This window comes from Lepidochelys kempii, chromosome 2 (assembly GCF_965140265.1).
Source record: "Lepidochelys kempii isolate rLepKem1 chromosome 2, rLepKem1.hap2, whole genome shotgun sequence".
Classification (NCBI taxonomy): Eukaryota; Metazoa; Chordata; order Testudines; family Cheloniidae; genus Lepidochelys; species Lepidochelys kempii.
The window spans coordinates 202,207,639-202,234,420 of NC_133257.1; the positions used below are offsets into that span (position 1 = coordinate 202,207,639).

General features: G+C 42.1%; 1 protein-coding gene across 5 annotated transcripts; it reads right to left on the minus strand.

Annotated features, from left to right (window-relative positions):
* Nucleotides 1-15: 15 nt before the first annotated feature.
* On the minus strand, nucleotides 16-25,086 carry RAB5A (RAB5A, member RAS oncogene family). Of its 5 annotated transcripts, none has more exons than XM_073333519.1 (6): nucleotides 24,898-24,922; nucleotides 15,042-15,292; nucleotides 10,424-10,575; nucleotides 8,629-8,751; nucleotides 6,216-6,309; nucleotides 16-1,483 (listed from the first exon to the last, which is right to left on the minus strand). In XM_073333519.1, exons 2-6 carry the CDS (start codon nucleotides 15,202-15,204, stop codon nucleotides 1,368-1,370), a joined length of 648 nt encoding a protein of 215 aa, XP_073189620.1. In that variant the 5' UTR covers nucleotides 15,205-15,292; nucleotides 24,898-24,922; the 3' UTR covers nucleotides 16-1,367. The 5 variants fall into 5 exon arrangements, with proteins under 5 accessions (XP_073189620.1, XP_073189618.1, XP_073189619.1 ...); XM_073333517.1 differs by lacking the exon at nucleotides 24,898-24,922 and adding an exon at nucleotides 24,771-24,859; XM_073333518.1 differs by lacking the exon at nucleotides 24,898-24,922 and adding an exon at nucleotides 23,286-23,954.
* Between the last annotated feature and the right edge of the window lie 1,696 nt (nucleotides 25,087-26,782).

Here is a 26,782-nt window from a genome sequence, read left to right on the forward strand (position 1 = left end):
ACACTAATCACAATGTTTTCCTGTTTTATAACCACTTTATTCAAACCTGAGCACCTCAATATAAAACTAAACACTGGTGAACTGTCATTTTCCTTGCTAAGCCCAAATTACTGCAAATTTACAATCTGCACAAGTTTCTGCAAGCAGTTCAACATTTAAATAGATTAAATCGTCTTCTGACACACTTGGTAAATTTCATATAATGAAAATAAAGAATTAGTGCAATAGACTGGACAGATCAAAATAAAATGGACTTTGGAAAACAAGGTTGCAGAGTTCATTACTGACAGACAGCAGTACTTATGTTACAGGTACAGGAGCATCATTTATTACTGTTCTAGCCATAAAGAACTTAGAACCCCGTTAGATTAGGGGAAAAGAAAAGTTAGCTTTAAGTAACTGTACATTTTGTATACCTTTAAGCAACTCTTAAATATTACAGAAAGTATTAAACAAATGTAGACTACAATGCAGTACCCTATTTACAGTACATTAATATCCAAATTTAAAATCAAGTTGAATGTACATAATTATTAGTGCACTGACTATTTTTTTCCTTTGGGGAAAAACATAAGAAACTGTGTAATGGCCAGCAATGATCAAAAACAACAACAAAAAATCACAGACACCAAGTTTGTCTTTGTTTTACTTGGAGAGCTCTTATGGTTTGTGAAGAAAAATCCTGTAAAGTTGAATTCATTGGTTTGTGCCTTTATAAACTGATAAATATGGAGTTAAACTTGATTTTTAATCACTATTTTCTTAAACCACTGGGCTAATTTACATACAGTGTAACAACTAAAATCCATTTTTCTGCAAGCATAGGATTCTTAAAAATGCTGCAAGTATTGTTTGCAGTTAAATTATGAACATGTGGAATGCATATTTAAATGATAGATACTTGCAGAAACAACTGGTTGCATGAATACTGCAAATAAGCTTAAAGTATCGGTAGACCCTGTTTCTAGAAAAAAAATTTTTTTAAAGCACAAATTGAAATGTTTGAAGAGTCCCAATTCTATCAATTACAACAGTAACCAATACCTGGATATAGAGGACTAGCTGGTTAGGTCAATAAATGTAATTCTTCTATATCCCTAATGGCAGGTGATTTTTAAAACCTTTCAACTGAAGCAAGTTTATTCAGTTTCCACTTCCCCTCTATTGCTGAAATATTACAGCCAGTGATACATGCATGTTAAAAATTAAGATTAAAAACAAAATAATTCTGTATTAGAAACTCGACTATGTCATTAGTCTCTTCTGTTTTGGAAGCTGCATTGGACCAGATTAAATACTCCAATTCCATTGTTATTAACAGTTAGGAAGCAGAAGAATATTCAAGACAGTTTAAAGCAACTGAAGGTTTAGTTACTACAACACTGAGCCTTGGGTGGTTGTGTGGGTTCAGTAAGGTCTACTCCTCTTCCTCTGGCAGAGTTGGCTCCTGCATTCTGTGGTTCACTCTTTGGCAACTTTTTAGCTATAAGAGTAACAAGAAAAATGAGCAAAAATTAGCGTCAAGATTGTACTAAGTTTTAAATATCTATTGAGTCCAAGAAAGCTATTTGAATATTTCCTTTTAAGATATTTAGCAACAAAATAGTAACTCCACAATCTGTCTGCTTTAGGCTTTCAGAGTATGTCATTCAAAAAATGTACAATTAAGACCATTTGTTATTACCATCTTAGAATCCACAGCTTCCTGAATAGCTGACACAAAAAACCCACACCCTTGGAAGGAGAGAAAAATATAGCCAGAATTGCCTAGCAACGGAAGTTAACAATTTAGGCACTAATCCTGCAACTTGTTCATGCAGGTGGGCTCCCACGGAATGTCTTCAATATGGGTCCACCTATGAGGAACAAGTTATAAGATCACGGCCTTAGGTTACAGCAGCACTCAGCATGCTAGGTGTTTCTAAAACACACACTGCTCTGAAGAGCTAACAGTTGGAAAAAACAATAGAGAAAGTGGAAAGGAATACTACATACATGCAGAAAATGGTCACAGAACTAGCACATGTCCCTTTCCTCCCCCTCCCCTTCATAAACTCCCTAATTGCTTCTCTATTTAGCTAGGATGTCTTTTTGTGTTGTACATATAAATGATCAGTTCGTCCTAGTTATTCATCGGTCCCTGTGCTGCATACTCCCTATAGCTCTAATTAACGGATCGTTCCCTTGCCTTCCTGCAGCCCACCTGCCTTCTGTAACCCTAGACTAAAGCAGGCGAAAAATGCAGCCAGTCAGAACTTGATGACATTTCTTTATCCTGTTATGCATTAGCTCCTGTCACTTTTCTGCTAGAGTGGAGTCAGTTGTTGCTATGGAGGAGTGGAATGGGAAGGACATTCATAAGGCTGCCCTGGCCCTTGCTGTGGGAAGCCCCAGCCTGACCCATACTGCCCAAAGTACTAAGTTTTCTCTGCATGTCCAGACTCTGAAGCAAGGGTACTACAGGTGGTTAGCAGAAAAGCAAGAGACTGAATTTCTCCAAAAGGATTCAAACATGCAGTATGAATGGGAAATGTGGAAAAACAAAAAACAAACAAACAAAAAATTGTCCACACAGAACCAGCTCCTTCCGCAGCACCTTAATTTGTGATAGCATGGTCCATATAAGCTTTCTAGGTTGCCCTTTTAGAGAACTTTTTTCCCAGCATTTCTGGAAACGTCCATTTAAATTTAGCAGTCAAGTAGCAACAGGTCTAAAAAAGCCATTTTGCAAATGCCTGCTACATGCCACATCTCCCTCTTCTGTCTGGCAAGTATTCTTAACTCCTGTTATTTTGCTTTTCCATTTTCTCATTCTTGAAAGTGTATGAATTAAGCTCACAAAGACCCTACAGCGCCAGGTACCATGGAAAACTGTACACAAATTGTGTCAAATAAAGTTTAGGTACTTCACTAAAATACTCAGGGGGTACAATAAAGATTAACGTACCATTTAAATAAACAAAAAAATAAATAAAAATCACATCTCTAGGCCTAATTAAAAGGAACAGCAGAAACGCAGTGTATGAGGATTCAAGGGTGGCCCATTAAATGTTAATTTGGTTTTAAATTTAAATAGGGACATAGAACTACTGCTTGGCTTTTTTTTTTTTTTTTTAATCAAAATCAAAATCCAGGACTCCCTCAAATATTTATCATAAAGGTACAGACTTTTTCCTCCCCCCAAATATCTGTTAGACATTTAAACATTCTGAACTGAAGCACATTAAATGATCTTTTAATATCACTATAGCATATTTACTAAAAGTTTTACTTATTTTTATACCTGGATAGAAGTGTTTATTAGATCACAAATGTACCCTTGTTTAATACAAACAAAGATAGTAGCACAATATATGAAACATTTGATTTTAAGAAATTACAATGCTACTATTTATTTTACATGATGAATTGTAATACCGCTTAGCCAAATAGACTATATGGACCTATCATGGTGAAAATGCAACACTTACGATCTATGGGGCCATTTGCTACTTTTTGTTTGAGTGTTACACCTATTGCTGTGATTATCTCTAGATTGCTGAACGAGCCATTTTGCACATCTTGAAGACATGCTTGCTTTGGTTCCCACTTCAATAGATCTCACAAATAATGATAGTTTTATTTCCATGGATGAAATTCACAACACTATTTTCATTTTAGAGTTTTCAGCAGTTTGAAAGAGTTTCATAAACCAAATATGGTAAGTCCCCTTATCTCTTGGACATTTTCCCTTTTTTCACAAAATGAAACTTAAGTATGACCACAGGACGTGGGATCTGTATACTTTTGGGCTAAACAACTACCAGAAGACCTTTAATAAACCTGTATTCTGTTTATAATCTGTAATTATTTCATTTTAAAGAGACCACAAGGTCAAAGTAGACTTACAGTCAAAATCATACTTAAGGGATAAAAATTATAAATAAGGCCCTACTTCATTTGTGTTACTGTGAAAATTGCAGATCCTGCAATATAAGGCTTCCATTGCAATTCTGATTTTAATGAACTTACTTTTCACCGTCCACAATTTTACATACATTTTTAGTATGCAATTAGTACTGCACTAACATTCAATGCCTGTAAAATGTAAAAGGCTAAAAAGTGACTGGACTATTTCTACAGCAGTTGTGTAGAGACTTTTAGTATTCTAAATTTTATATTGTACCAGTCATTTAAAAAAAATGAATGTACATAGTTGCAGCAAAATGTCTGGTTATCAAAAAATTTAGCAAGCGTAACAGAATACCCGAGTGTTTATACCGTGCCAACAAATTTTTATTAAACAAATAGGCCTACTCTGGCTTTTCCAAATTACATCTTTTAATAAAGGTCCATTATTACTTCTGTGTGACTTTCCATATCTTGTCTATAACTCAGGTGCAATTAATTGAAGATCATCCCGTGATTCAAGGAGGGACTTAATTATAAAGGTTCTTTGGTTATTAATGCCATAGATTTTAAAAATAAAATCAAATAAAGATGTTCTTAATGCATTTTGTTCAACATGGACAGAGAAACCACACTAGACATGCATTTGTTTATATTTAGCATCACTTTCAGGTTGCTATACTTGGGATACCAACACTATGCAGGCATATCTAGAGCAGTGTTTCCCACATGCACCAGGGGCTTTTCTTGCAGCCACAGCTCTGGGTGATGAGGAGGAGGGGCGGGAGGAGAGGGGGGCGTAAAGCAGTGGCCCTTCCCCAGGGGCCACCATGAGTGGTTGGGCCCCGACCCCCTCTGGAGAGAGACAAGCTGGAGAAGCAGGCAGCCAGTGAGTTCCCTACCTTCCCAGGAGCAGTGGGGTCGGGCATCAGCCCTCGGGTGGCATGCTCCAGCCAGGGGGCTTTGGTTCTGCTCCTGGGCCCTGTCCCTCAGGGTGTTGGGCTTTGGGCTCCATTCCCTGGCTGCATGGTGACGGGGTCTGGCCCCAAGCTCACCCCTCCCATTACCTCTGCTACCTCCCCCAGTGCCCCATCGCCCCTGTACCCACCTCCCCATTCAGGGCTTAGTTTGTCCCCGGGCTGGCTGGGGCTGACTAAGTCTGTGTGAAAAGTGATATTTGTGTGTTTGTTAATATCACTTTTCACAGCACACTTAGTAGCTAGCAAGTCTTAAAAAAAAAATAAAATAAAAAAAAATACACCACCCCCAAAAAGCAAAAGGAACAATAAGAAAAAAGACAAGAACGTTCAAAGCACCTTATTTGTGTTACTATTCTGTTTAGGTCCCATAAAGAATAGAGACAACTGCACACTGTTTTTATTATTGAGTCTGCAAAACCAAAAACCCTACATAGATACACGTCCAAATCACTGTAATCTATCCGTGCATATTTATTTTTGTTTCCCTAAAGTTAACTAAGTATTTTAGGAAAAATTGTCAGAGCAGCCACCAGCCAGAGCTAGTAGCTGCACTTTGAGGCCACCAAAAAATTTGTGGAGAGAACCTCTGATTTAGAGTCTCCGTGAAAAAAGTGTTCACAAAATTTAAGCGTTCTACACATTTCAACTCAATATTTATAAAAACGTTGCTCCCCATGCGCCTTTAAAATAATTTTTCAATCTCAATTTTAATCATTATTTCTCTTTGGTAAAGCCTACAAAGTTCTAGGCTCTACATAAACACAGAACACAGCACAACTCTGGACCCAAAGAGCTTAGAATCGTATAGAGTGTATCCTTTTCACTTGCACACCTTTAGATTGTTTTAAAAGCCGAATTCCAAGCCTTTCCTTAAAAGCAAAAATTTTGCAAGTCAAACATTTCCTACTTATCTGCATCACAAGATAAATATATTTTGATATATAGTGACGTGCATGTCTTTACTCATTCTGTTAGAAGCTCAGACAAAATGGACCATTGACCCTGAACAACTACATTGTGATAGCAAGTTCAGTTTGCTACACAGAAACCTTGGGTTCAGAAGTGATGCAAGGATTCTTGTTCTCTGACAGTATTAGGGGATATGCTTGGTGCATGGGATGAGGCTGGAGCCAGACTGTTCTTTAAGTGATTGATGTTTAGAACATTAAAAAAGGACTTCAGAAAAGATGCTAGAGAAGCAGACTGCCACAGAAAGGGAAATCCAATTAACAAGGAGGGAAAAGTTGGGTAATATTCCACTCAGAGGCTAGGATAGAATGAACTTCAGAGAAGGACTACACACAAACCAGTTGCCTGAAAACGTAGCTTCTATTTAAAAATACTTACCAATAGCCATGAATATTTCATTTACATTCATTGATGTTTTAGCCGATGTCTCCATAAACAATAAACTGTTGTCATCTGCGTAAGACTGCGCTTCCTATAAGTTACATATTATAAGCAGATTTTAGTTTGTTTTTAATTATGCAACTAAGTACTAAATCCCTTGGTTAGTAGTGATAAAATACATAGCATGTAATCTGTATGAAAGAATGCTCAATGAAACTTGATCAGCCTGATGTTCTAGGTGTTACATAGCATCTGTAATAAAAGTCAACATAGGTCTCCTACAATTATTAAAACACATACAGAATTCAAATCTTAGGAAATTCCAACACTTTTTGGTTGGCCTAAAATATCCATGAACAAAAGCCTAAACAAATAAAAAAATATTAAAATAAAGTCCTTGAACTGAAACTCTGGCTCTGACAGTAAGGAGGAACAAGTTCCAAAAGGTGGGGCCTGCAACTAACATTGACCTCCAACAGCTAAGTTTAAGCTGAAAGCTGAGTTGTCCTAGTAGCCCATGTGCATTTCAACAGTACACAGGGAAAGAGGCAATTTCTGGAGTTCCTCTGAATCTGCCTGCCTTTGAGGACAGATCATCAAAACAAAATTTATCACTCAGAAAGAGTTAACTATTATACACAAACATGACAGGACAACAGTGTTCAATATCACTTTTTAATTTTTTTTGTTAGCCTGAATTCCAAATGTGAATTCTACCTTTTTTTTATTCTAAAAGTCTCTCCTTTAGTGCCACCACCTACAGCACAGTATTAGAGCCCCCACCCTCTAATTGGGAACTCAAATCTCCCTTTAAATCACATATTTTCTTCATTCCACATGTGGAACTCCCTTTTAACTCAACAGAAGTTCTGCACAAAGACAGGTGAGAATATAATTGTGAAGAGCAAGCTACATCACTCTAAGGTTGTCTACACTACAGCTTATGTCAACATAATTTATGTAGCTCAAGGGTGTAAATAAACCACCCCCAAGCGACATAAGCACCGGTGTGGACAGTGCTATGTCAGCGGGTGGCCTTCTTCTCGTGGGGGCTGGAGTAGTTAAGCCAGTGGTTTAGCCCAGGGGTCTCACACGCGCGGCCTGCGGAGTTATTTTCTGCAGCCCCCCCAGCTTTTATCTAGAGCGGCTCCGGCCTGGCCCAGCGCACACCAGGGGCAGGGCAGGCTCCCCGCTTGCCTGCCCTGCCGCCGCGCCGCTCCGAGAAGCGACCAGGACCTCAGGCGGGGGGAGGAGAGGGAGACACAGGGGTCTGTATGTTGCCCTGGCCAGGGCAACCTCCCCCGAAGCTCCCCATTGTACAAAAAGTATTACTAAATACTTTACGAAGTTATTCTAACACAATTAAACAGTTAATGATTGACAAATATCAAGAAACAGAGTGAGAAATCAGGGAAGGTAAAAATGAATTTGTTGAATTCTGGACAGCAGATACTTTAAAAGCCACCGAGAAAGGAATCAAAAATAGTCAACATATGGAGATTAAGACATGGGAAAGGAACTCAGATGGAACTAAGATACTGGCATACACAGCAATGTTAAGATAAGACAAAACATACCTACAGGCAAAGATGATGATAGAGAAAAAGGAAAGTGCATGACCAAAGATGATCCTAAGATTACAGAATATGCAAACATATGCAAACAAACATAGAAGTCTGAGTTCTGTTGAGTCATAAGCAACCCTACAATCATAGTTTGCCACTGATTGATTTGGTTTTATTAAGGTACTTTTTATTAAGTGAGCCACCAAAAGCCTCTGGGCATAGGTACATCAGTTTAAAAAAAAAACCGCAAGAAGAGAGTCAAAAAGTCAGCTAAAACTTAACTCACTCAATTTACATTGCTTTGACCAGGCCATAAAGTAGCCAGATCAGCTGTGCATCATACCCTAAAGTCAACAAGTGAATTCCAAACCTCTCACTGAGAGCAGCCTGTGTTCAGAACCACACCTACCCCTAAGATTAACTAACTATTGTTAGTGAAGTCATCCCCAATAACTGTTAGGGAGGCATACAGAAAAAGGCAGTTTCTCAGAATACAAATTCAATTTACTGATAGATCTGACATATCTGGGGGGGGTGGGGAGGGGAGTTACTGTACCTCTAAGTAAAAATTTAATTAGAAAAGCTCTTTTTGGACAGCTGTCACTTCGTATCACATTTATACCCCTCCCCCCAAAAAAATTCTCACTAGATCATAATATTTTCAGATATACTATAAATTCATGTTTGCAATTATCAACAGAATTCTATTACAGGTGCAATCCTACAATGAAGGATTAATCATTAGAAAATAGTATGATCCCTTCTGAGAAGGCTATTTATATTACAGACTAGCATTCCAACAAAAACACACGGTTTCTTATGAATAAAAAATATGTATGACATACCTGGAAATCCACAGCTCTTTTATTAGCTAGATCAGCTTTGTTTCCTGCTAAAGCTATTACAATATTAGGACTTGCTTGCCGCTGAAGTTCTTTGACCCAATTTTTTGCTCTTGCAAAGGACTCCTGTTAATGATTTAAAAGAAACTCAGTTCTATTGTCCTTTTATCCCTATTACCCAAATTTATCTTATCTGCCCTGTGAGCAAGAAACCTATCAGTGTATTCATTCTCCAAAGTTACATTCCAGCTGGCTGACTGGGCCTTATTAATAAAACCTCCCTTCTTTAATTCCCGAAGGTGGATAGTTGGGACCACATTACTGACAAATTAAGAGCCCCTTTGTCAATTATGTTAAATGGATGAAAAAGTGATAAGAATGACTCTCTTGGATAGAGTGAGAACAGAGCAAGCACTGGAAGAGAAAGAGTGACAATTTTAAACTATTGTCTTCCCTGAAAGTGCTGAAAGGGTCTCAAGCCACTCAACCCACAACAGTGGGCCAAGTCCTGAAGTCCTTACCCATTTTCTCCGAGTCTCCGTCAGGAAAAATCCCACTGATAATGGGTAGTTTGCCTAAGGACTGGATAAAAACTGAGTGAGAACCTCAGGATTAGGCCTTACATTTCTTTTTGCAAATTTTTCAGTTATATACTTAGATGTCACTTGCAGCAAAAATAAGTCATTACATTTATGTTTTCCAATGTGCTCTCTCTGTTGGAAAGTGAGCCAAGGCCATTAGGCCAAAAGCTTCTGAATAAATAGAAATGGGAAAGAATAAAAAAAAGTTAAACCCGAAGTTTTTTTAAAGTTGATTTTTTTTTTAAATTAAGTGTCTCCAAAAGAGTACTCTTCTACATTAGCTTCTTATATCCTTTCAGTAGCTAGTGATTTTCACAGTGAAAGGATATATTGCATAAAAACTTGAAAACCTCTTTTAAAGAATTTTTAAGCTAATGAAAACGTAAAAATTAGGAGCCATACTCCAATGGTAAAAGCCAAATCCAAGAAATGAAGCAGCAGGCAACACATTTCACTTTGGTGATGTGAAGTACTTTGCCTCTGGCCTCACACTGCAGAAACAGGCACCAATAGTCTACTAATCTATTGTGGATTTGTTATATTAGTACATATTATATAGTCCAACCTATTGTGATGGGATATACTTCCATACCTATACAGAAGAGTAATTTTTGCTGTAGGTAATAGCATTCTGAATGATTTTTATTTAAACATTCAGTGGAAGGGAAAATATTAGAAAAATATTCTTCTTTAATTCCTCTGTGATTGGTCTAACTCCTGGGTGGCCACAACACACATTTTGCATCCTATAACTGGTATGGTTACACAGCAGCAAAGAGATCATCACATGAGCTCATTGTATAATCTAAAGAAGGTGTCTGGAGAGTATTATAAAGCCTCACTTTTCTTCAGTAAAAGATAAAAGCAGTTTTAAGTGCTAGGCCTGCCAAGTCCTCTTGTGATTAAAGAACAAAAACGAAACCCCAAATTGACATTTTCCTATTGGTATGAGAGTGACAAACTGACTTACCATTTACAGAACAGTGAAAATGATAAAGTAAAGTGTTGTCAAATGCACAAGAGAAAAACAAAAAAGTTTTTTGCTAACTTTTCAGTTAGAAGTTTTCAGTTACTTGTAATAATTGTAAATAAAACATTAAATTACCTGCTCAAATTCACATAAATTAGTGGAAGAATCAGGAAAAAGAATCTGGTCTCAACTCCCATCTCAATCCATTAGCCCACAGCTGTCCCCCTTCTCTCTATATTGTACTTACCTCATTTGTAATGTCGTATACAACAATAGCTGCTTGTGCTCCTCTGTAGTACATTGGTGCTAAACTGTGGTATCGTTCTTGACCAGCTGTATCCCAAATTTCAAATTTTACTGTTGTGTCATCAAGACACACAGTCTGGGTTAGAAAAGCAGCTACAAAAGAAACAAAGGTCTATAGTTATGTTTTTACACATTCATATTCATTTATGTACACACAGCTATCCCATATCTGAGTTTCCTTCCCAGAGTGCCTCATCAGTTGGTAAAATACAATAGGTTGGAAGAGGATATTAGGAGCAGTCTTATACTGCTTCAACAGCACAAAATGAAATTACTTAAGACAACCTGCCTCCCCTTGTAGTAATTAAGGCATGAAAGGACAACTGGTATGGGAAGAAAATCCAGCAAGTTAACTTCAGCTTTATAATACTGAAATGAAGTTGTCACAAAACAATCAGCACTCAGTCTTCGAAAAGTGTTTCACTCTGATGCACTAGAAGGCATGACAGACCAACATTAATGATATATTCTATCACACTGTACATCATTAGTTCATCCCTATATATAGTTTTGTACTATTCTCTACATTCCAGCAAACTGCTGTAGCTCTGATTCTGAAAACAATGTATGATACAACTTGGCTCAGTCTTAGGCACCTGGGAACTAGAAACAAACAGAACAGTTCATAAACAAACAGCCCCTTGTAAAAAGTGCATTAGATACATTTTTCACTTCGTAAATGACTGAACACCTCTGAACCACCATAGCATCACTTTTCATCATTTCCACTCTCAGGAGGAGCTGCATCAATTTCAACTGCAATTGAAGACACTGGTATACCAAAAAGCAGGTTTGTCACCATCATGACAGGCTGTAAAGCTGAACTGAATTGATTTAGCAGTCTTGTTGCAGGGGTCAGAATGGATGCAGAGCCAACTCAGGGTTTGTCCACAATACTGTAAAAAAAACCCCACATACTGAGTCTCAGAGCATAGGTCAACTGACTCTGGCTCATGGAACTGTAAGACTGCAGCATAGACATTTGGAGTCAGGCTAGAACCCAGGCTCTAAGACCCTCCCCCTTGCAGGGTCACAGAGCTCAGGCTAGCCAGAGCCCAAACACATACACTGCAATTTTATAGCCCTGCAGCCCAAGCTCAAGTCAGCTAATCCAGGCCAGTAGTGGTCATGCTGCAGGTCTTTTATTGTGGCGCTGATGTACTTAAAGCCATTATGAAAATGCAAGCTTCTTGCATCTTCTATAGCCACATGAATGAAATTTGCTGCCTCATAAGGCCAATGTTAATGCAACTAAGTTAATTATCTCAAGATAATCATTCTTCTGAGAAGTCATGCTTCCTCCTAACTCACAGTAGACTTATTCCAGTAGACTGTGGAAAGCAAGCTCTATGGTTATTTTTGAATGTAGGACCAGTGGTGAGCTGGAACCAGTTAAATTTAGAAGCCCTTTTAGAACCGGTTGTCCCATGAGGGACAACCGGTTCTAAAAGGGCTTTTAAATTTAACAACCAGCCAAAAGTGGTGCCTTAGGCGCCGACTCCGTGGGGGCTGGAGCACCCACAGGGAAAATTTGGTGGCAGCTTCCCACCCGGCCCCAGCTCCCCTCTGCTCTGCCTCTCCATCCCCCTGGCTTCCCGCGAATCAGCTGTTCACGCGGGAAGCCTGGGAGGGCTGAGAAGCAGGCAGCAGCTTCGTGCTTAGGCCCAGGGAGGCAGAGGCAAGCTGGGGCAGGGAGCGGTTCCCCTGTGCACCCCACGCCCCTCCAGGTTACCTGCTGCAGTGCGGTCAGCCCTCCTCAGCTCACCTCCGCTCCACCTCCCTAGACCTGAGCTCGAACCTGCCACTTGCTTCTCTCCCCTCCCCCCCGCCGCTTACAGCTGATTCGCAGGAAGCTGGGCGGGGGGAGGGGGGGAAGCAGAGCAGGGTGGCGCGTTCAGGGGAGGAGGTGGAGGCGGAGCAGAGGGGAGCTGGGGCCAGGCTGCCAGTGTGGGCTCTGCGCCCACCAAATTCTCCCCATGGGGGCTCCAGCCCTGGAGCCCCCACAGAGTTGGTGCCTAAGGCACCACTTTTGATGTGATCAGTGGGAGAGTGGCTGCTCCCCCTGCTGCTACGCCACCCTGTCCCTTGGAGCCAGAGGGACCTGAAGGATGCTTCCTGGGAGCCGCCCCAGGTAAGCACTGCCGGGACTCCCCACCTCGCTCCCTGGCAGGTCCCTCTGGCTCTTACGGGAGGGGCGGGCACCCACTACGGTGGCCCACGAGACCCTCCTGCCTGGATCTGGGGGTAGTCAGGGGAAAGGGATGGATGGGGCAGGGGTGTCAAGGAACGCAGCAGGTTGGATGGGGCAGGAGTCCCAGGAGGCAGGGGTGGGCCACAACCCCCTCATAGGGTGAGGAGGGAACTGGTGATTAAGATTTTGGCAGCTCATCACTGTGTAGGACTTCTACACAACAGCACTACATGGTCAACATGCCTGCTCCATCTAACTGCATTTTCTTTTACGAGTGCCATTATTCAGCTTCACAGTGCACATAAGCTCCCCTTTGTTTAAAGGCCTTTCTGTACACAAAGAACAAAAAACTATAATTTAAACATATAAAGGCTACACAATAACAGGCTATTTTCTCCAAAGAAAAATGCGTTTTTGAATCCTGTAACTTGCACCCAGTAACATTCCCAGCTGGACTATGTACAATATGCCTTTTTCTCTCTACTTAATACAGTAAAGAGGCATATGTTAAAATACACTCTTTAGTATAAGTGGATATTTACGGTAAGTATAGTTTATGTTTCAGTTTGCACTTCTGTAGCTTCTTGTTCATAATTTCAATGCTGTTTTCAAGTATTCTTTCACTCTTGTTAGGTGAGTAAACCTGAAACCAACCTGGGTAAATTTAAGAGTGCAACTATAAGATTCAGAGACCACTGAACTCTTCATGTGTAACAGAGTGGGGGGGAAGGGAGGTGGTGTGTGTTTGTGTACACGAACTAGGAATTTGCTGCTGTATAACTGTCCTTGGGACCTTTGTTACACTATCAAAAAGTAAACAGCTAAGATAATTGTTTAATATACAAAGTCTTTCAAATCAGCAATTCTAGATGTACCTAATGCCAGACATACACCTCAATAAAAACATGCCAGACTTCTGGAACAAAAACCAGAAACCCACTTAGTCAGACTCTTAAAGAGATCAGAAGTAAGCAGTCTCAGACCCACAGAGCCTAAAATAACTAAATACAGAGCAATAAACTGATGTAGTAAGATTTAATTTGGAATTTTCTTACTTCTGTCAGCTCCATCAGTCTTTAATGTATGTGTGAAACCCAACTCATCTACAGAAGCATCAAAATGTAGATTAGATTCACACTCTGGAATAGCAGGGACAGGGTGTACCACAGATGTTATGGATCTGAGGGCACAGCTTACATCAGTTTATGTGCAAATCAGTGATTGTGGAGAATCACTTCAGTCTTGGAAGAAGTTGTTCAGATTTAGCCAAAGGAGGAGTACAGTTCAGAGAGCATAAGCTGCCGCTTCATTGTAGGTGGTGCAGAAAAAACTGTTTAATGGGGGAAAGTAAAATCCACTCAGACTATTATAAAATCCTTGTTTCCCCACCTAGTAATCAAGAGTCAGCTTTGATTGCAGTCAGGTGGGGGTGGGAAAGAAAGCACATACAATCCTAAAGAAAAGTGCACGTACAAATACAGCAAGTGACTTCCTTTATAAATCAAAGCCAGGCAGTTTGAGTGATCATAAGAAGTTTGCAAAAAGTTGTATGTTTTGCTGTACAGCAACCAAGGTTCTCCATCTTGCTAAGCAGCTTAACTGTATGCATTAAATATGTGAATTGTTAGAATAGCTAGACATTGCCTTCTAGAATTACTGGACAACAACTCCAGTTTTAAAAACTGACTACCCACACTTACATTGTGCCACTCTGTGCCCATCAAGCAGCACATATAGGTTTACAAGTCTACTACAGCCTTGAAATAACAGCACTAATCTTTTAGCTCAGGCAGTAGAGCAGGGGTGGCCAACCTGTGGCTCTGGAGCCACACGCAGCTCTTCAGAATATGTGGCTCCTTGTACAAGCATCGACTCTGGGGCTGGAGCTACGGGCGCCAACTTTCCAATGTGCCGGGGAGTACTCACTGCTCAACCCCTGGCTCTGCCACAGGTCCCGACCCCACTCCACCCCTTCCCACCCCCTCCCCTGAGCCTGGAGTGCCCTCGCTCCTCCCCCCAGAGCCTCCTGCACACCACGAAACAGCTGATCTGGAGGTGAGGGGAGGGATGGGGAGGCGCTGATCAGCAGCCGGTGGGCGGGAGGCACTGGGAGTGGGGTGGGGGAGCTGATGGGGGACTGCTGACATAATAATGTGGCTCTTTGGAAATGTACATTGGTAAATTATGGCTCCTTTTCAGGCTCAGGTTGGCCACCCCTGCTCATGCTTTAAGATCCAGAGGTCCCGGATTTGATTACTACTGCAGATGGCCTACCACAGGGCATCATATTAAATTTATGAAGACAGTCATTGGCAAAGAGGATATATACTCAATACAAAGCAAGAGAAAATGTAACATTATTTCTCACCTCCAATGGTGCTCTCTTGAAACTCATGAAACTGGCCTTTTACAAAACGAAGCACCAAACTTGATTTGCCAACTGCAGACTCTCCCAGAAGTACTAGTTTGAACTGGCATATTTTATTCCCAGCATTTGGCCCATTGGGTCTTGTTGCTCCTCGATTAGCCATGTCCAATTTAGAAAAGTCCCTTGTTTCAAATTCTTGAGAGGAAAGAATTCAGGATGTGAACCGAGATGTTCCTACTGCTTGTAGCAACCTGTTTATCAAAAAAGTATATGCTATTAGAGTCACAACTGTAACATATTATGATAAAACTAGTTCTAGTAACAATCATCCAAGTTAAGGATCCAGGACTTTCTCAGAATAGTTATTTTTGTTGTTTTAGGTGAAATAAGCCAGTGAATTCTACAAGCACAGCTCTAAGATTTTTATTATATACTATTGTGAAAGTCTTTGCCATTGATATTAAAAGGGGCTAGAGATTTTGGATGTAACTTGAGTAACCTTAAAAGGCCAATTTTCAGCAAAGGGGTAGTCAAGGTTTTCTGAAATCAGGCCCCTTCCCCTGTAAAGTCTCAAACTGGATACCAAAAATACTAGTCACTTGACCTATTACCCTACATTTTCTGTGTTCCCTATGAGACTTCAATTCACATTGTGTATCTCAGGCTAATATTTAAGAGTCCAACAGATCCAGACCTGCATATTTCCATTCCATTTTTTGTCATGTTAAGAACATCTTAATAATCAGAAGTTCCTCTTTCATGATGTTGCTGATGCCATGCAATTCTTGACTACTCAAGTCAGAATTAGTAAAAACAAACGGAAGGGCTTAATTAGAATGAAGAATTACTGGAAACTCAATTACACCAGCATTTCAAATTTAATCAAATTACAGTAGTTTTCTACAGTTTATCCCTATAATGCATGTGAACTGCAATTTCTTCAAATAGTAAAAGCATACATTCGAAAGTGAACATGACCCCTGATTTGAACAGCTTCTCTGATTTAACATACATGCCTGAAGGAGCTGAGGGACTGATAATCTGATATGGAGCCTTTCAGCTTTAGGTCAATAGGAACCTCAAATCACCACCATTTGATGACTGTCCGGGGTCTTATGTAAAACGAATTGTTAGTCTCAATCCAGGATGTAGCATACAGGTGTTCACATAACACAAACCACAACTGGAACCCTTTGTTAGTAGTATCTGCAGACAGGTCAAAGATCAAAGACTAGACTAGCCGCAATCAACTTGGAAGCTGTCTTTTCAGACAAAAATTAAAACACACTGGTTCAGCAGTGTGGGGTAGCTTGCACTGCCTCTGCTAGTGCTTCATCTGGTCTCCTGACGGAGCACTTAAGTCTCCAGAGATTTTAATAACTAGTTTCACTTCAAAGGTTTTATTAAAAAAAAAAAAAAACACAAAGGGAAGTTTGATAACAGAAATCTGTTTTTCTAACTACTTTAGTAGTTTAGATTAAGCAGCATTTTTCCAGGAAAATGGTGCCTGCAAGAAGAGTGGTGCAACACTTAGTCTTGCCCTTCCCAATTCCATTCTAAAAGTGAACGTCAGAAGACCACAGGTGAGAGAGATGTCTACGCTGGCCACTCGATTCTCTCATCAAGTAAAGGACACTACTCTTGTGTTTATTGTTAATACACAAAATTACAGCTTGCCCTGTCTACCTAGGTTCTTTCCCTCCTGAGTTGTTTGTGAGTGGTATGTCTATACAGTCTGGCAGAGCAAGCATCCCAGCCCAAATCAACAAGACTCGGGCTTGTTAGTTAACCTGTTAAAACTATATTTATTTTTAGTGTAGATATAACCTTAGTGTATGCACGGCAAACATAAGAAAGAGCACTGAACTGTCTGACAATAAGGCTGCGCTTATCTAAAGCAGTTCTCAAACTGTGGGTTGGGACCCCAAAGTGGGTTGCAACCCCATTTTAATGGTGTCACCAAGGCTGGCGTTAGACTTGCCGGGGCCCAGGGCTGAGGCCAATGCCTGACCCCTTCAGCCCGGAGTGGTAGGCCTCAGGCTTCAGCCCCCCTGCCCAGGGTTGTGTAGTAATTTTTGTTGTCAAAAGGGAGTCACGATGCAATGAAGTTTGAGAATCCCTGGTCTAAAGTAAAGCAAGTACATTTGAATCCAGCTACATTTTCAGTCATTACCAACCTGGTCCAGGTTCAAACCAATGACCAAGTTCTACATTCATTACCATTTCCGAGCCTTCCAGTTCACTACCCATCCACTGCATGCTTAGCCTTCGCTTAGCTTTATAACTTCTGTTTTGTGGATATAAATTCACACGGCAGCTAAAAGCACCTAAAACAATAATCTCCCTTCCCCAGTCTGCTGGCAGATGCCTTCTGAATTCTACACCACTAGTTTTACCCTCCCACCTATCTTACATTCATGAAACCACACAAGACTCCATAACAATGCGCCTTGACCAACACACCAATTGATAAACATTAGCATCCCTTCACCAGTGATTCCAGACCAGGGAGTGAGACTGAGCAGAATGAAAAGGAGTACTTGTGGCACCTTAGAGACTAAGCAATTTATTTGAGCATAAGCTTTCGTGAGCTACAGACCTATTTCCCCTTGTTTTTTCCTCCCCCCCACTGTTCTTCAGACATTCTTTTTAAACCCTGGATTTGTGCTGGAAATGGCCCACCTTGATTATCATACACATTGTAAGGAGAGTGATCACTTTAGATAAGCTGTTGCCAGCAGGAGAGTGGGGTGGGAGGAGAGAAAACCTTTTGAAGTGATAAACACCCATTTTTTCATGGTCTGTGTGTATAAAAAATCCTCACTGCATTTTCCACTTTATGCATCCGATGAAGTGAGCTGTAGCTCACGAAAGCTTATGCTCAAATAAATTGGTTAGTCTCTAAGGTGCCACAAGTACTCCTTTTCTTTTTGTGAATACAGACTAACACGGCTGCTACTCTGAAACTTGTGAGCAGAATGTAAATTCTGGTCCTTTACATGGTAGTACAGATCAATATCTGAATCCTTTTATAATGAAGTTGTCACTTCCTATAATGTTGCTCCCCTCCCAGAGGGCTGCACCTAACTAACATAGCACACCAAAGGTCCTGCTGCCAGAACATCCCAATCCTTCATAAACAGGCCTGCACCATAGTAAGTGTCATTCTGTCAATTCTCAAAATTAAGGATGCATTTTAGACATGGGTATTTTTAGTAAAAAAAAAAAAAAAAGTCATGAACAGGTCATAGGCAGTAAACAAAAATTCACAGCCCGTGACTGGTCCATGACTTTTATTATATACCCCTAACTAAAACTTGGGTGGGGGGCCACGGGTGCTCTGGGAGAATGGTCCAGGGATGCTGCGGGTACTGGGGGGGAGGGGAAGGGAGGTTGGCATGGCTCGCAGGCTCCCTACCACGTCTCTGCAGCTCCTAGGAGGAGGGGCATCCAGGGCGGTTCTGCATGCTGCTCCCACCACAAATGCCAGCGCTGCAGCTCCCATTGGCTGGGAACTGCAGCCAATGGGATGATCAGGGGCAGCGCCTGTGGGCAGTGCACGGAGCCCCCAACCCCTCTGCTTAGGAGCTGCAGGAACATGCTGGTGGAGGCCAAAGAGTGCCCCCCCGCCCAGGTAAACATCGCCCCACACCTAAACCCCCAGCCCCCTCCCACATACCCAAGCTGCTGCTACAGGCCCAGGGGCTTCTGTGACAGACGGGCAGCCTTACTGACGGTCATTCATGACAGAAACCCTTTTTGATTCAATTATGATACCATAACCCACCGAGAATTAAATATATTGTCTCTTGTGTTCTTACGAGGTATGTCTACAAAGCCAGCAGAAGCGAGCCTCCCACTGCAGGTCAATGGACTTGTTAGTGGGGTTTGTGATAGCACTCTAAAAAATAGTTGTGTAGACAGCACTTTGAAGTTGTGGATCAGGCTGGAGCATAGGCTCTGAAGCCTACGGAAGTGGGGTGGGCTTCAGAGTGCAAGCCACAACTTCAGTGTATTGTCTACACAACTATTTTTGGAGCATTAGCTTCACAAGCCCAAGTCCATTGATTCGGGCTGGGATGCTCACTCCGGCAGGCTGTATAGACATACTACTTACAAACAACTCCGGAGGGAAAGAACCTACCTACACTGAAACCCAATTTCTGCTAGTAGGCAAAAAAACAAAAAAAAAAGCTATCACAGTAATATCAGAACCAACATAAACTACATACCAAAATTAAACACACATTCAGATAGAGAATGTTGCCTCACATTATTAATTTGAGTGAATCCTCCTTAAAATGAACTGTTCTGTTAGCCTAAAATGCACTTTTGGTCTTACTTAGGATATAGAAATGGATCTTATAATTTAAAAGCAATTTAAGGATTTTTCTTCTTCTTAAAGTCAATTTAAAAAAAAATGGTAAATGAATTGTGTATCCGCTATAGATAGCTATTGCTTTGTTTCAACAGAATGAAGTAATGTATCTGGACAGACTGCAAAGCAACTCATAACAATGGATGACCTTAACTTATTTAATCACTCCCTAGTTATATTGCAAAAAAGTGACACACGAGTTATCTATGAAACAAGTTAAATCACAGGGTGGGGTCAGCATACATATGATCTTTAGTTCTGATCTTAAGTTAAAAAATGTCAGATATCGGCTTCTTACTCCCGATTTAGAAAAGTTTCAATAAATTGAGACAGTAAGTTTTTAAGACCTTTCTTTTGAATATATTACTCTAGTTTACATTGTAGTACAGTTCAGTAAGCATGTCAGGCAATTAGTCATGGAGTACAATTTTCTTTTTTTTTTTAAACGTCTGAGAGACGTGGTAGCAATTCTGCTAGCTATTCTGCACTCTGTAGCATTATTTTAGGCTCAAGGAAAGGCCAAATCCGATACCATATTCATGAGGTTGCTCTCCATGACCAAGTCATTTGCTCAAAATCTCTGAAAGGAAGTCTGCAACTCAATGGAACTATTCCACATTCTTTATTTCATCACTCAGGACTTGCTCACTATCCCTCTGCTACATCCTCAGTAGCAGGAAAAGGATATGATCCGCGACTGTAGGTGTGGCAAGGCTTCAGATGTTATTCCACATGTAGTTACTTCACTCAAACTGGCCATTTACACACATAATTGCTCTTTACAGAGCTCCTGTCAGACTCCCAACAGTTTTTCACTACTAGCTGAAACAGGCTATGAAGACGGTACCCCAGATCAGAGTTGTGAAGAATGTCCACTCTATTAAAAAAATGTGGAACAGTTGGAAGTATTTTAAAATCAATAGGTTTCCATGGCCCTCATTCATGACAGATTACCCAGTGTGCTCAGATACTATGGGTGGAAGGCACTTATATAAGAGCAAAATATTTTATCAGCTGGATGGATCACCAAATAGATGTCTTAGAAGGAAACTCAAAATGCTACTACAAATCATGAAGAACCCCTGCAACTTCAAAACAAGTCTGCAGAGAGCATGGAAGAAAATATCTGGCAACCTGAGGTGTTGCTGTAGTCTTGGAGGCTTGTCCTAATTATCTCTGTAACAGAGATGTTTTCTAAATATTGCAGATTGGGTTTCAGCTGTTACCTCTGGCATGTTTCTAGCATTTAGCAATTCTTTTCCAGAAGACAGAAAGAAAACTTCCCCACGCTGCCAGCTTATGCCAACACATTTAATAATGCCATTAAGAAAACTCACTATACCCATGCCACCCTCTTATTACCAGCCCATAGGGGCTGTACGGCTTCTTTCAGCCTGAAAAGCCAGACATTTTAATCATATCTGGGTGTTTTTCAGGTTGCAGAGCATCACCACTCTCCCTAAGCATAGGTAGAAACCCTCATATTTTCTGAAGCACAAGGGTCAAGCCCTAAGTTTTTGTATTTCCTCATTTCTTCTAGTAGGTGGTTCAAATACTCAGTATTCCTTTCACAGACCCTCTTTCAAACTCAATTATGAATTATTAATATTTTTCAGATTGGTAAAAAAAATCAAACTACTTGATACGCTCAATGAAAAATATTACCAAATCTCTTTAAAGAGCTATCTTTCCATATCAGCAGCTACCAGGGATTTTAAAAAATGGCCCCAAGATCTCTCCTGAGATTCAGGCCACATTTGTATACCACTTTCTTAATTCATGTGTACAATACTAGTTTTGGGAACCAGAGAAAGTGTGATAGAAGATGATAACCGGAAGAGGCAATAATCCTTGTTTATGTATACTAAGCTCACAAAGAATAAATTCAAATATGTACAGGATGATTTTCCATTAATTCCAAACACTCATTTTAGCAGCTGTAGATATTCCTAATCCTGCAGTCTTGGTAATGATGTTCCAGGTTGGTTAACATGATGTACAGCTCCTAGGCACTACAGCAATACAAATAAATACACAGTTTAAACAAAAAAAAACCCCAACCCAACCCAAACAGCTATTTGTATTCTGAGTAAGCTTTTCATTTTACAGATGCATTGTAGGATAGCAAATAGGTGAAGTAAAGCTAGTTGGAGAATTGGAAATTCACAAATTTTGTTTCAACTTTACCATTAGAGACTTGATTTTTGAGGATGATCATAAATGAGCTGTAAAATTTGGTCTGCATTTAAACTCGGTATAATGTTTTGACCTGAAATCAAGCTTTTAAATTAAAAAAATAGACATTTTAAATAAATATACGGGCTATATAAGAACTGGATGAGTTACTTTATGAAAGTAAACATTTCCGAAACATTTTCTTTAGATCCCCCACTTCACCCCCAATACAGTTATCCACCTAGCAAAGGTTATGAAAAACGCTGTATTTTCTTCCTCCAATAGTTAAGCAAAAGGCAGTGGGAAAATACGGTGAAAGAGCCATCATGAATTATAGTAGGTACACATGATGCTTTAATAGGTCTTTTTCATCTCTAGTGTCCGATTTTTTTTCCCCCCCAAGGACACACTAAGCCAGTGGTTCTCAAACTTTTGAATTAGTGACCCCTTTCACATAGCAAGCCTCTGAGTGCAACCCCCCCCCTATAAATTAAAAACACTTTTTAATATATTTAACACCATTATAAATGCTGGAGGCAAAGCGGGGTTTGGGGTGGAGGCTGATAGCTTGCAACGTCCCCATGTAATAACCTTGTGACCCCCTGAGGGGTCCTGACCCCGAGTTTGAGTACCCCTGCACTAAGCCATAGCAGCTCCAGGTCAGTATGTCAGCAGAGGAGCAAAGATCAGATATATATTAGGAAAGTACGTCTGTAAATCCCATCAGGTAATTTGCCAACTCCTGGTTTTAGTTTGCCCTCTCATTCTCCTTAAATATCAAAACAGTCTATAAACACACATGCTGCTTTATCTCCTATTATAAAATATTGAGTCAAGTTAGTCCATCACATGAATAAGGCTTTTCATAATTGTTTAAATAACCTGCGCTGTGACACCAATTACTATAACAATTTCACACTAAAAAAGTTTTCTAAAAGGTCTTAAAAGGATGTTACAGCCACTCTCTTGTATTAGAGATAATTCTGTTTAAATCAGTCTTGCCAACACTTACATTTATCCTTAATTTCATGTTTGCCAGTAGTCTAAGTTCTCCAGGACTACTCACCAGCATAGCTGAAATGTTGGCAAGATTTGGACCTACTATTCTAAAAAGTACCACCAATACAAAAGATCATGTATCAGAGTAACACTGACACTCTCACACACAAAATAGTAAGGAGAGTAAGAAAACTAACACTCCCACCGCTAGTATATTAGTGGGACACATTCATATAAATTAGGATAGATGTAGAATGGATTGGTAAAATTAAAAAAAGTTCTCATTTTACATATACAATAATTCTGATATTTCATATTACACATATTTTTAAATTACATAAATTATACAGTTCTTTCAAATTAGTTATGGATTAATACTTATTAGCCAGATGTCACAAAGACCACCCCATTTTTGGTTAATTAGCATTTTGGATAAAGAAAGATGCTTCTAGACAAATTCTGGATTTGGGAACAAAATGCAGATAAACCATGATCATCTAAATTTCAGATTATCTGTATTAGCAAATTAGAGCTCAAGAGTGACTAACTACCGCTCACAGAGTGCTCAAAACTTAACACAACATTATTTACAATACAACCAGTATAGATCCCTTGAGATAATGACCATCACCTGCTTTAATTCTCATTTACAAACCTATTATATATGGTTATGTTAATATTTAACAACCCACCATTCTAGGCATTGTTGTCAGCTTTATTTTCTTGTTGTTCCTATCCACCCTAAATAAAAATCTTAGCAACTTTAATAAAATTAGCATACTTTAATATAGAATTTCCTCACCACAGTATTTGTGTTAGTTTTCTAGATCATATCAACCAATACATCAACCAATTTATATTGAAACATATTGAGAGAACATACCAAACAAGTAAATCACACAGGTAGTCTGTGAAATTTACATCCTTCCAATTAAAGATAATAAGCCTGGTGAGACTACATATGTATGATGTGAATTATTGACTGTTTTGATATCAATTTCTTGTGTGACTGATGCACCAATGTCGGTAAAGGGTCACCTATTACCAAAATCTCAAAACACTTAATTCAAGTTAACATTAACAAATTTGAGTTATCCAGAAAGGGGACTCATTACTCAAGAGGTTTAGAACATAAGCAGTTCAAACATTTGTTCATTTCCTCGAAGTCTCACATATCCCCACCCATAAAATCTGAAAGGGCCCCTAGTCATAAAATGTTTCTGAGCTGCTTCAAATGTCACTCGGGAGGTCATAGTTAATTTTAATCGAGTGATCGTTCAGTCTCTCCTCCACCCAGATTTTTAGAGGGAAGAGACAGCACAAGATGACCATGGTAGAACCTGGCTATGTGTTTTAACACTAAAAAGAAAAGGAGTACTTGGGGCACCTTAGAGACTAACCAATTTATCTGAGCATGAGCTTTTGTGAGCTCACGAAAGCTCATGCTCAAATAAATTGGTTAGTCTCTAAGGTGCCACAAGTACTCCTTTTCTTTTTGCGAATACAGACTAACAGGGCTGTTACTCTGAAACCTGTTTTAACACTCTCTCCTAGGCCTACTCTTCTCCTACGGAAGTTTCATGTTAACTTTTTACCAGTCTGCCTCCCCTCCTGAAGACAGGCTATTTTACAGCATCAACCCAAGGTGCTGTGTGCACGCTGCTAAGTGTGTAACGACCCCCTCTTCGCCCTTTTCCCCCCGACCGAGATCGGGGACCAGCTGCAGGAAGAGGGGGGCTGTGCGCGCGGATGGTTTCCCTTCCCAGTTCCCACGCCTCTCCAGGGCGCCCACGCCGCCCCAGCAGCAGCTGTAGGGGAAGGGGACGCAGCACCCCCGCGGGCCGCGTCACACAGCAGGTTGTGGAGCAGCGGCTCCCCACGCCGGGGGAGCAAAGCGAGGGGACGGCGGGGACACGCGCCCGCCCCTTTCCATCCCCCCGCGGCTGCTCCTCAGCCACAGCCACAATATGGGGAAGTGGGAGACTCGGGGGCGCCATTTTGAGGCGGGGGAGACACAGACCAGCCGCTCCCCGGCCCCCGCCCCGGGGTTCGGCCCCCAGGCCCCGCGGCGCCAGGAGAAGAAGCCTTCAGGGTGAGGGTTCCCCTGGGCGGCTCTATAACCCCCCTTCCCCCCGCTGGCGGAGCCCGGCCACTGCCGCCCGCCGCTGCCTCCTCACCTGGCGGTGCCGGGCAGCCGGGCGGTGCGGGAGGCGCAGCGGCTTCTCTCGCTCCCGCGGCTGTGAGGGGAGGCGGCTCCTCCGCGGGGTGCAGGGGGTGAGGGGCGGGGGCGCTGCCGTATCTCACCCGGGCCGCCGCCAACTTCCGCCTCCTCCTGCCGGACCAAAACACACAGACGCACTTCCGCCGCCTCCGCCACGTCACGTCACGGCCCCCACCTTCCATTCAGTTCCGGGAGCGGCCCGGAGCTGTGTTGGTGGTAGCACCTCACGTGATTCGCCCTCCCGAGACCGAGGCAATCCAGGGACAGCCGAGCAGCCCCAGTTGTGGAAGAAGCCACTTACAGCACAACGCTCAAAGGATGATGGGATACATAGCGGGGCGCGAGGAGCTTTCAGTCCAGTGGCCCTCTGCGGTGGGCGCTTCCGCCTCGATAACTGGCATGGCGGTCGCTGCTAAACAGTCACGTGACCTGCAGCCTCGCACTCTGGACTCATGAGGGCGAACCGCCCCGACTACGCCCAAGGCCTCTTAAAGGGCCAGCGCTGTGATTTTGACTGGGATGCTTTCTTGCTTGCTGAGGGGCTTAAATTACCCTGACCTGCGGTCGGCTGGTGATCTGCATTCTAGGGAGCAGTATCTGAGAGGCAGTATGGCCACCCTCAAGCACTCAAAAATCATGAATGAATACTCACTCCCCTTACCCCTGAAAATCATGAGATTAAAAAAAAAAATCACAATATTTAAGCCAATGAACCAAAACATTTTAGGTTGCTTTCATTCACCGCCCGGGTTTTAGTACCTGTGAGGGTCATGTTTTCAAGCTTTTCTCCAAAACAATGAGGACTAGAAATGGACCTTCAAAACAAAATGTGATGTAACAGTGGACATTCTCATATAATCCCCTGACTCCACAAGCTGGAGCTTTATGGAAATCTTCAAATGTCATAGGACTTGTGATCCAATCACCAAAGTTGGCAACACTAGTTTTGATTAAAAACCTGCAGCTGCAGACACAGCTAGGGTTGCTAACTTTCTAATGCACAAAACGAACACCCTAGCCCTGCCCCTTCCCTGAGGCCCTACCCCCCCGCTCACTACATTACCCCACCCTCACTCACTTTCAGGGTGCAAGGGATTGAGGTGCCGGAGGGCTCTAACTGGGGGTGCAGGCTCCGGGGTGGGACCAGAAATGAGGGATTCAGGGTACGGGAGGGGACTCCAGGCTGGGGGAGGGAGTTGAGGTGCAGGCGGGGGTGAGGGCTCCACCTGAGGGTGCAGACTCTGGGGTGGGACTGGGGATGAGAGCTTTGGGTGCAAGAGGTGGCTCCAGGCTGGGGGGTGGGGCCAAGGGATTCGGAATGTGGGAGGGGGCTGCAGGTTGAGGCAGGAGGTTGGAGTACGGGCTCTGGGCTGCGGATGCAGGCTCTGGGCTGGGGCCAGGGATGGGGGGTTTGGGGTACATGAGGGGGCTCCAGGTTTGGGGGCGCTCAGGGCTGGGGTAGGGGGTTGGGGCTTGGGGTTGGAATGCGGGCTTACCTCGGGCACCTCCCAGTCAGAAGGGCTAAGGCAGGCTCCCTGCCTGTCCTGGCTCTGTGCTGCGCCCCGGAAGCGACCAGCAGGTCTGGCTCTTGGGTGGGGGGGCCAGGAGGCTCCACGTGCTGCTCTCGCCCGCAGGTCAGTTCCCGGCCAATGCGAGTGCAGAGCTGGTGCTCAGGGTGGGGGCAGCGCATGGAGCCCCATGCCCCCCTCCCCGCATAAGAGCCAGACCTGCTGGCTGCTTCCAGGGCGCAGCGTGGTGCCAGGACAGCTAGGGACTAGTCTGCCTTAGCCCCGTAGCACCACTGACTGGCCCGGTTGGCGGTGCTGATCGGAGCCACCAGGGTCCCTTTTTGACCGGGAGTTCCAATCGAAAACTGGACACTTGGCAACCCTAGACACAGCTCTGGTCTGTCTACTCTGAGGCTCTTTGTGGAATTTCTCATCACAGACTTCCAGTAATGTGGTGTGG

Coding starts and splice junctions, on each gene's coding strand:
- RAB5A (XM_073333516.1), bottom strand. CDS start 24,996: ATGGAAGGTGGGGGCCGTGACGTGACGTGGCGGAGGCGGCGGAAGTGC. Junction 6,310..8,628: donor AAAGAGCTGTGGATTTCCAG/GTATGTCATACA, acceptor TGTAACTTATAG/GAAGCGCAGTCTTACGCAGA. Junction 1,484..6,215: donor TGAAATATTCATGGCTATTG/GTAAGTATTTTT, acceptor TTACTCTTATAG/CTAAAAAGTTGCCAAAGAGT.